This window comes from Ziziphus jujuba, chromosome 11 (assembly GCF_031755915.1).
Source record: "Ziziphus jujuba cultivar Dongzao chromosome 11, ASM3175591v1".
Lineage (NCBI taxonomy): Eukaryota > Viridiplantae > Streptophyta > Magnoliopsida > Rosales > Rhamnaceae > Ziziphus > Ziziphus jujuba.
In genome coordinates, this window is record NC_083389.1 from 20179216 (window position 1) to 20190001 (window position 10786).

The 10786-nt window shown below is 31.7% G+C and overlaps 1 protein-coding gene across 2 annotated transcripts; it reads right to left on the minus strand.

Moving 5' to 3' along the window:
* Positions 1-336: 336 nt before the first annotated feature.
* On the minus strand, positions 337-4371 carry LOC107433039 (uncharacterized). 2 transcript variants are annotated; one of them, XM_060813024.1, is made up of 5 exons: positions 4214-4354; positions 3375-3680; positions 2898-2987; positions 808-881; positions 337-719 (listed from the first exon to the last, which is right to left on the minus strand). In XM_060813024.1, the coding sequence occupies exons 3-5, from the start codon at positions 2958-2960 to the stop codon at positions 461-463; spliced, it is 396 nt and encodes a 131-aa protein (XP_060669007.1). In that variant the 5' UTR covers positions 2961-2987; positions 3375-3680; positions 4214-4354; the 3' UTR covers positions 337-460. The 2 variants fall into 2 exon arrangements, with proteins under 2 accessions (XP_060669007.1, XP_048322017.2); XM_048466060.2 differs by lacking the exon at positions 3375-3680 and having other exon boundaries at positions 4214-4371.
* Positions 4372-10786: the final 6415 nt, after the last annotated feature.

Below are 10786 nucleotides of genomic sequence, written 5' to 3' on the forward strand. Positions count from 1 at the left end.
TTGTTTCTCCTTGCAAAGAATGATAACATCAATTTTAGTTTCCAACCTTCAAAGATAGTTTTTAATTTGTGAAAATTGATGAACTTCTTTATTTTTTGTCGCAATGTCACTTTTTTTTTTTTTTTCCTTTTTCCTACATATTTTTTTTAGAATTCACATGCAAATTCCAAATCAATTACAATTGATTTGATTGTGCATTTAAAAAATGCAAAAAATTACAAGTATAAAAAGTCAAAAAATGTGCTAACAAAATGATATTTCAACAAACATAAAATACAAAGGATGTTTATGTAATTTAAAAAAAAAAAAGTATATATAGTCGGCAAAACCAGAAGATGAAGCATAACACTGAATTACATATATAGAAAAGGTGGTTGTTTCTCATTAATATTACCACACTAAATTAACATTTGAAGTTTCTTCTCCAAACATAGTTAGGTACTAAAGGATTTCGACAAAATCATTTCTTCTTCCTTTTCTTTCCTCGTACAATCGGTGTAACCGGATTTGCTGTTCTTTTTTTGTGAAATAAACTGGTTCTGCTATCCAAATCTTCTTCATCTTCATCATCATCGTCATCACCTCCATCTCTAGTGCCCAGGGAAGATTTCTCAGCATTTTTACTTCTAGCACTCAACTTGGCATATAGTTTTTTTTCAAGGGAATTATGTAAAGGTCCAATTTGGGAATGGCGAGCAACTTTAGCACCAAGTCCAAGCCTGCAAAAACATTATAAAAGTTCTAGCAGAGAGCTAAGAATGATCATAAAGCAGTCCCTAAATGAAAATTCAAAATGCTTAACCTAACCTTGAAGGTCGACCCTCTACTTCAGTCAGTTCGTCCTCTGCTGCTTTAGACATGTTATTAACCCATTTCTCAGCCTGCATATCAGTAAATTTACGAAAAATTAAATAATTATTTTGAGCACCAGCAGCAGGATTAACATTGAAAGTGCAAAAACAAATTTGAAGTACAGACTCTATTGGACCAACCCCTAAATATATCTTCCAGAAGAATGCCATGGCAGCACTTAGATCCAGTGAATGTTCTTAGGAAAAAAGTGAGAGTTAGGTACCAAAATACAATGCCTCTAGAGATGGAGGATGCATTTTTTCACAAGAGATTCACAGAGCATGTTTTTAAAATAACATAATAAATATTATCTGTCTATATTAGTATTTAGTATTATTGTGCAATTAGCTTACTACTGGTCCACCAAATAAAACTCCAGTTTCTCGACCCAGCAAATTAGCTTACCCCCTAGATTTTCATTTAATCCTTGTAGGTTTCACTTAGATAATGTATGGATTGAAACCATGGGGGTAGAAGAGGGGGGAAGGAGAAGAAAAAAGAAGAAGATTTTAGTTTTGATTGTTGGGTTTAGAAGATTGTGAAGAAAATAAAACTATAATATAACAATGAGAATGAAATTAAATGAACAAGATCTATTTCCCATAGAATAAGTAAAGATTTCATTTTTTCAAAAATTTTTCATTTCATCCAAATATCAAATATAAAGTTTAGTATCAGGGTGGATTTCAAAATTCCAATAAACAAAGTTATATAATAAGAACTACTATTTTAGAAGACGCCAAGACAACCATCAAATCAAAGACACCAATCCCAGAATTGCAGCATCTAAAAGACTTGACCCAACTGCCAATTACAGAAACTACATAGTCCACAAGAAAATAGCTAGGAAAACTAAAACAGCCATAAAAACTTCATTAGATTTTGCCTTATCAATTTTATTTTGTATCTCCATATACAGTTTTCAGGTCATACACCACATTACACATGTCAAAATAACTTATTGACTATTCCAAACATCACTAGAATCCAGTTTTGACCAACTTTTTCCATTTTCCTTTCAATAATTTTCATTTTATCCTCCTTTCTGAGGACACCATAACATCTAACTAATCACTGGGGCATTGACACTCTAATCCGTACCTATATCAGTAACTGTACCATCAGAACTACTTTGAAGAATTCCAAAAAAAAAACTTGATTTTACATATCACCAAATTAAAGAGTCAGAAACAATAGCAAACTCATTACATTCCTTCATAAACCTAACCAAAAGTTCTTAGTGGGGCTTGATAGAAGAATCCAGACCTAAAAAATCGCTGACTACTGCAAATTAATCATAAATCTATTTCCTAAATTAGACAGTCACAAACCATAGCAAAATAAGTTGATAGGGAATTATATTTTTGGCAGCAATTACAGTCTCTTACATGTTGTACTCAGCCTAGTGGATTATAATCTACACCTGTTCTTATGTATATCTTGTCTGTTTGTAACAGCAGTGTATATAGCGGACAGGTGTATCGTGTTACTGAGCCTTATCTGTCATAATTAGTGTTTATGTATTTATATGATGAATCCTACATCAATAACATACAGTTTTTTTTACCATATTTCTCTTATTTCTATACAGCCATGGTCTGGGATTGGAGGCCAAGGAGACAGCATAAGTAATGAGAAACATTTAGACACAATATTAAGAAATCAACCCACAAGAAACATAGAAGAAATGTATGAGAAACTTTAGTATTACGACCCTTCAACTAAGTTTCAAAAAAAATTTGAAGTCTCTCAAACACTCCTGTTTACACAACTAAGAGTCTTTTTTTTCCACCCAAATGATGCTTTAACATTTCCTAATTTTTGAAAGAGTAAAAACTATAATTTCCCAATGAAAGGATGACATTAAGAGGAATAAGTTCCAATATAAAATGTGACTGACACCCCAATGATCACAAGGAATGCACATCATTTGAGAAATACTAGATACCACCACATAGGGTAATTACAATGGAAAAAGGTAAATTAGCAGATAAAGAATAACACCAATTATTCATTGTTAGAAGCATGATAAGGAAAATGATTACCAATTTTAATGCGTTGCCCAACTTGACAATTTTAGAAGGACAGTTCTTTTGCGTAGTCTCCATGCTGCACGTTATAGCTTCTTAGCCAACCTAAAAATAAAAATAAAAATATCACAATCAGACCTAAATTACAGAGTATTGTAAACTAGAAATTATACTATATGTACTAGTTGATGCATTGCAAGTCTCTTCTGTTTCTCCAAAATCCCTTTAACTAAATAAGCTAATTAGTAAAACAAATACAGCAATGGCATATTACCCAATCTAAGTAACACCAGTGAACTGAAACTCATAGAAACTAGCCTTAGCCTTAGTAGTCTCAGTCAATTATTTAAAACCGGTTTCTTTTCTATACAAAATAATCTATGAATCACTTTTTAGAAAGTTGGCAGACTAACTCCTATACTCCTACATGCTAGGAAATCAAATAACAAGAGTGAGAGATGGAAACATGTTTTCCATGGAAGGGGATCCTACAGAATTTTCCGGAGTGCTCTCTGAAAACCAGTTAAAAAAATATCTTAATGTCAAGAATATTATTAAAAACGGACGATTCACGACTGAATCGTCCTAACGATTCGTATCGGGATCGATGTCAAACGATACAAATCGTGTGTGTTTGAATCGGTTTGCAGGTGAATCGCACGATTCGATTGAATCGCCCATTCACCGATTACGAAGATGAATATTAGAGATGAAGAAACTTTTTCTAAAGGGTATTTTGCTGGTTTAGTTGGCCCACGTGACACCCATCTTGGCAGCTGTAACTTCTGTCTTCCTACACTGCAGAATGTTTAGAACAATTTTCATAAATATATCAAACCCAACTTCCATAATTATAAACCAGCAAAAAAGATATTCCCTTCTTCAATACCAACAAAATAGAAATTCAAAAATTCCAGATTAGAAAAACAAGTCATATATTTGCGACAAAAAAAGAAAAACAAATTCCATACTGAATTTCATTGTTCAATCCATTACCCTTTATTATAATGTATATCTAAAATCATTGAATATTCACTAAAATATAAAGACAGAGAGGTAATAGCAAAACCCCATTCCACAAATTTACAACAAAATCTAGAAATATTCGAATACCCATATCAAATTCGGACCAAAAGAGAACGCCAAACCCATAAACCCATACAGAGAAAAAAGAAACAGTAAAAGTACTAAGCATCGTCTCATAAAGCTAAACCCAGAAAACACAAAGAGAAAAAAAAAAAAAATAATAATAATAAAAATGAACAAAGCATTAATTCGAAACCTCATGAGAGTTGGGCAAAGAGAAAAAGATCACAGAAAAAGGAAAATACATTGTTCATGAGAGAATGAAGTTGGAAGAGGGTGATGAACGGAGAGAAAGAACCGCACCGCCAACACCTTGGAGCTGTAGCTTCCACAGGAGATGGAAAAGTTGGTGCGATGACACTTAGCCACCGTATATAGAAGTATCCGATTGGAATTTATTAATTAAATTTTTATGTCACATGAGTGTCACGTGGGCCAATAAATTCCAATTTCTTTTAAGATTTAAATTTTTGTTTATTCACCTTTTATTACGATTTATCTACTTAATTAAATTATACAGGTCACGCGATAAGTTCGCGCATATTCTTTTAACATAATTGTTAAAAATTTAAAAGATTGGAGCAATTTTTTTAGATGTTACAATGTTAGGATTTATTTTACACAATTCTAAAATTTAAGATCTGATTTGCACATTGCTCATGCTTCAACGTATCATTAGGCAATTAACAAAATAAAAACAAATTTTATTATTATTTTATTTTATTTTATTTTTTTAATGTTCATTAGTTAAAGGGATGAAAAGATGAGAGACCCACGTGAAACAAAATCATTATTTTTTTATTATTTATTAAGATGTGATGTTATAATATATTCTTTAGGGGTGTTTGGTATGCAAATTTTTCAACTGGACACTATGAAATAGTACAGTTTTATATTTGGCATTATTCCAGATTAAACGATGAATTAATTGTTCTATAATTAATATAAGATCGGATTAGATTAAAATATTTTGTAATTATTTTTTATTTTTTTAAAAATAAAAATTTTAAAAATTATATTTATATTTATAATAAAAAATATTATATTTAATTAAAATTGTAAATTTATATATTTATAGTTATATACAAAATTTTACTACTTTTTAACACCCACAAGTTATATTATTATATAATTTTAAAAATAAATTAAAATTAAATTATAACATAATATTTCATAAATAACAATTTACTAAAAATAAAAATAATTGAATTTCATATATAACTAGAATTATAAATATTATATATTTAAATTCACAGCCAATATCTTAGTTGGCTAAAATTTTGAGACCTGCCAATATCTTAGTTGGTAACTATTGTTAATGTTTACATAATTTTGAGAATTTCTTTAATATATATATATATATATATTTATATATATGGAAAATGGTAGATGATTTTATTCTTGAATGGCCACAACATCGTTGAAAATTGAACCAAACTTTAAAATACATGCATTTAAAGTAACTCTATCGAAGAAGTACTCATAAAAGCCATTGCTTATGGATGCCAAACTCAAAAATAAATAAATAACCACAATATACAACCTATACATTATATTGGTTACAAGTGGTTTTATTTAAATGCTTGGCAATCTACGGGATTACAATAAGCAAATCAATTAACGCCTAGTTCACTATACAAGATGTGTAAAGATTGGTGATCCTACAGAACTTGGCATAACAAGCAGACTAATAGTTTCTGAATAGTTCATAAAAGCTGAGATATAACATTTCACATGTACGACCCAAACCAATTAAGCAGGAACCTCAACAGCTTAAAAACTTATTGTAGTTGTGAGATTTACAAGACTGGAAATCTTAAAAATTGATTGTAGTTGTGAGATTTACGAGACTGAAACCTTGCAGCAGATATTAAAAATACACTTAGTGGGGCATGATCACCTGTACCTTCATCTTTGCATGCATACAGCGGTTGCTTACCTTTGAATACAAGCATACCACCCTGATTCACAATCAAGAAATTCATGGACACCGATTAATACAAAATTACCAAACTCCTAAACTATGTTACGGATGCAGGAGTATGTTTAATTCCAATCCTAGAGTACCGGAAGGAATTGATCAGACCTGTTGTAATACAGCACTTCTGTCATCTGGGGTTGCTTCGATGGTATAGTTCTTCACAGCATTCCGGAAGGCATCGAATCTTGAAAACACCTTAGCCTGTCATGTCATAATTTTATAGAAATATCTGCATATCATTAAGCATGTAAAAGAATCCACCCCCACCTAACAATAACATCCTGAAAGAAGGAGCTATGGTGAAAAGCATTACACTGGCTGGATTGAAGAATGTACAGCCAATTCGATAGTATAAGCTCAAAACATCATATGCCTAAAATAAAATGTTGGTTATAGTTTACTATCAATAACTTCATTCACTAAATAAATCGTGTAATAATGTAATAATATATATTACCTTGCGATCAGGATCAGAATAAAGGGAATCCATTGGAAATGGTAACTAAACATAGAACAGGGAGAAAAAAAAAACAGCTCCAAGGACCAAACAAAAGCCCTCAGAAAGGACAATTCAAAAATGTAATCCAGAAATCATTACGCCAACTTAGAACTTTGCAGAAGTTTTATACTAAGATATTTCAAGATGATATTTTATATTACAAGCCCATGGTTAAGGAATGGGTAAGACTGTTCACTCTGGTGCATTTGACCACAGGATTCAAATGTTCAATCCATGCTTTTGGTAAGTGGAAGAAAAAGGAATCAGATTAATGCAAGCATTGAGTTATAATACGATAGTTGAAATGAAATGGATAAATCTAACTCATGAACACTGGACAGCATAACATGCTGCTTCTCATGTCATGTGTACGTTTATCCACAAAAGTCGTTACATGAATCTCCAAGAATCTAGATACAGGAATATATACAATATATGGAAGTACTCCTATTTCCTAGTCCCTATTCTGTGAGCATAATAGTACACAAAATATTCACCCACAGTAGTTGTATCATCAAATAAAATGTCCAAAAACCAGTACTGTTACATTTCGTAACAACAACTGAGAACAACATTCTCTAGCTTTCAGTGAAGGGGATAACAAGAACTTATTTTTACGTTATTTTGTCTGAAAAGGAACTCCCTCTCCAAACTGAGCAAAAGTATAAAAAAATAAAAAAATACAGAAATAAATTGCAACAGAGGCCAGAGGATGTTTAATCACTATAATCACCTCCTCACTCATATTTCATGGTAATATTATCAGGCACATATACTTTGTTGCTTGCGCACAATACAATAATAAACTAAACTAATTATAAATTCATACAAGAACCTGTTTTATTGTTGAACAACGAGTCCTGTAACAATAATTTTCACACTCTTCATGCAAGGAATTGATATATCACAAACTCAACATTGTTGAACAAGGAGAATAATAAAATATTTGATTATTATTTTAACAAACATGGCCTTAAGGGCCACCTGCAAATCCAACTTTTTAATATTTTAAATAAATAATAAAATAAAAAGTAACTATATATATAATAATATATGTAATGTAAACCTAATTTATCGAAACAGCAGTAAGCCACGGCACCACTGTAGATTTTGCTCCATCAATATTTTGGTATGCAAATATATTTTCTTTTTCTTTTTTATTTGTTTGAGAAAACATGGTAGATAAAAAAAAAAAAAAAAAAAAAGAAGGACAAAATAGTGATCCAACTTGAAATCATTGTGAAAAAGTAGAGGAATGAAAAGATAAAAAATTCAGATTGAAGTGTATATACTGTGGAAATTATTATCGGGGAGGTACTTTTAGAATCGAAAATCACTTAGCTAATACATGACAAGATGTTGTCCCATGCATGAACGTTCCTAATGATATTCATGATTTTTTCAATCAATTACTAGATAGAAATAAAAAATAATAATTAAAAAAAAAAGATGGGGATGATTTTTTTGATAATGAGGAAGATGAACATGGTAAAAAAAACAAAAAAAAATTGGTGATGGATGCATTTATTAAAGGTGGTCAAAAATCAGCAACTAGCATCTTGAATACTTTGTGGAAAAAAGGAGATAGAGATGGTGTTTGTTCAAATATTTGTAGATTTTTTTATGTAAATGCTCTCTCTTTTAATTTAGCAAAAAGCACTTATTTTACACCTATGTTAGATTCAGTATCTTCATTTGGTTCATGTTACCTCCATCTTATCATGAAATAAGGATTAAATATTTTAAAAAAGAAATAGAAACAATTAACAAGGAACTGTTAGAAAAATATAGAGCTGAATGAAAAAAAAACAGGATGCACACTCATGTCAAATGGTTGGACAGATGGAAAAAAATATATCTATTACTAATTTTTTAGTGAATAGTCTAAGAGGAACTGTGTTTCTAAAAAGTATTGACACATCAGGTATATTTAAAAATGCACAAAATTTATTTGAGCTTATTGATTCCATAATAAATGAAATTGGTGAAAATAATGTAGTTCAATTAGTGACTGATAGTGTAGCAGCATATGTAAAAGCTGGAGAATTTTTTATGGCTAAAAGGAAAAAATTATTTTGATCTCCTTATCCAACACATTGTCTAGATTTGATTCTAATTGATATTGGAAACTTACCCATACATAGTGATATAGTGTGGAAGGCAAGGTCATAGACTCATAGCGTATATCTATAGGCTCTTGGATTTTGAATATAATGAGAAAATATAATAAGGGAAGAGAATTATTAGAGTTGCTATGACTCATTTTGTTACTTCTTATTTGACTTTAAAAAGTTTGGAAGAGAATAAAATTGGACTAAAAGCAATATTTTATTCTGAAGAATGGCAGAGAAGCAATTATTCTATAAAATTAGATGGTGCAATGGTTACGGATATTATTCTTGGTGATGAAAAATTTTGGACATCAATTAATTATTGTTTGAAATGTGTACTTCCTTTAGTAAAAGTATTGAGGCTTGTTGATGAAGACTTAAAATCTGCCATGAGTTATATCTAAGCAATAAATCGTGCAAAAGAACAAATTAAAACTAATTTTAACAAAGTTCAAAAGCATTACATGTAACATCATGTCCCGAGGTACATCGAAAATTTCTCGAGTCAACCAAAGTTGACCGGGTTTTATCGTTGTTGACCGATAGGGGTCAAACTTTGACTTTTATTTCAGATGGAATTTTAGGTTGACCAAGGTACTGTTGTGAAGTATGCATCGACATGAGTCCGTAGACTAATAGCACATAAAAAAGGGAGCTACGGTTTGAAAGTTATGAGCACAATAAGTTAAGGTCTGAATTGTCCGAGGGTGCTAGAGTTGACTTTTTATTCTTGTAAAATTAAGCTTTGACTCATATATGGTTGTAAAATACTCGTCGATACGAGTTCATAAACTAGCAGCATGCCTGATTTGGACATGTGATTTGAAAGTTACAGACCTGTGAAGTTTTTCCGAGACAATTTTCACTGTTCATTGATCTATGTGAGTGTGTGCATAGTGTCACCACATGTCAAAATATGGGCCAGCCCGTGAGTGCACAGTGGCACCCACAAGTGTTGTTTTAATTGGCCAAAATGGGTGTGTGGGGCATGTGAGGGAGGATAGAGAAAGAGAGGAGAGAGAGAGGTGAGAGGCACAACCAACCATCGTCCGTTGCCCATTTCCGACCATCAAACCCTTGCACAAGCCAGGCCACCACCACCCTCTCATTGTTTCCAGCCATCAAACCCTTGCATGTCCAAATTGCCCGCGACACGCCCAGATCGGTCATTTTTCCAGCGAGTGGCCCGTTTCCTTCTTCGGTCGATTTCTCCTAAACCATAAATCCATTTGCTTCACCGCCGGTCCCATTAGCTTAACCATAACTCCATTTGCTTCACCGCCAGTCCCATTGGCTTACCCATCACTAGGTCTACCACCCCACCAAATTTCATGGCCAATGGCTTCGGGACACGTCGTCGGTGGTGGCAGATTCCGGTGCCCACGATGATTCCCTAGAAAAGCCACCTCCGGCTAGTTTCCGATGCCACCTCCCACTCTTTCCTACTAATTTGACTTCCTTGAATCCAAATCTGATGTCCTTTTCCCCCAATTCTTGACGGATTGAGAGATTTGAGCACATTAAACCTAAAACATTTCCTGCGAGATTCCGACCACTACAGGTCCGATCTCCGGGAGGTAAGACTCAATTTGTAATCCTCGCGTTGTAAGTTTTGATTATATCATTTGTGAATTTTAGTTAAAGTTTGTGTTAAATTCTCCAGGAAACCATGTATAATTTACCCGATTAAAATATTAATTTAATCGGTTTTGTGTAATATTGATATTTTTAAAGCATGTGTAAATTGTGGAATCGATCTTGTGGAGGATCTTGATTGCATTGCATGCTCGAGGCGAGTGATCCACCTTGAAAATTAGTTAGGGTTGATAATCGTATATATTTTGTGTTAAATGATTGTCGAAAAAATATCTTTTTAAGTATTAGATATTTAGTAAAATTGTTACATAAATTTATATTGCCAAAGTTGTGATAATTTGAATATATTTATTGCTGCCAAATTATATTTTGGGGTTGTGAAAATATATATATATATATATATATATATGCTGTTAATTGAATTTCTAAAAAAAAAAAACAAAAAATAGAGTTATACATGTTTAATATTTCATAAATTGTTATTTAAATTTATGATGATGATTTATGTTGATTTAGAGCATGTGTTGCATCAAAATATGTAATTTGGGTTTTTAAAGAAATTATGTTTTGGGATTTTAAAGAAATTAATGTTTCAATTTATGTTAAATTATTTATTAAGTTATTGTAAGAA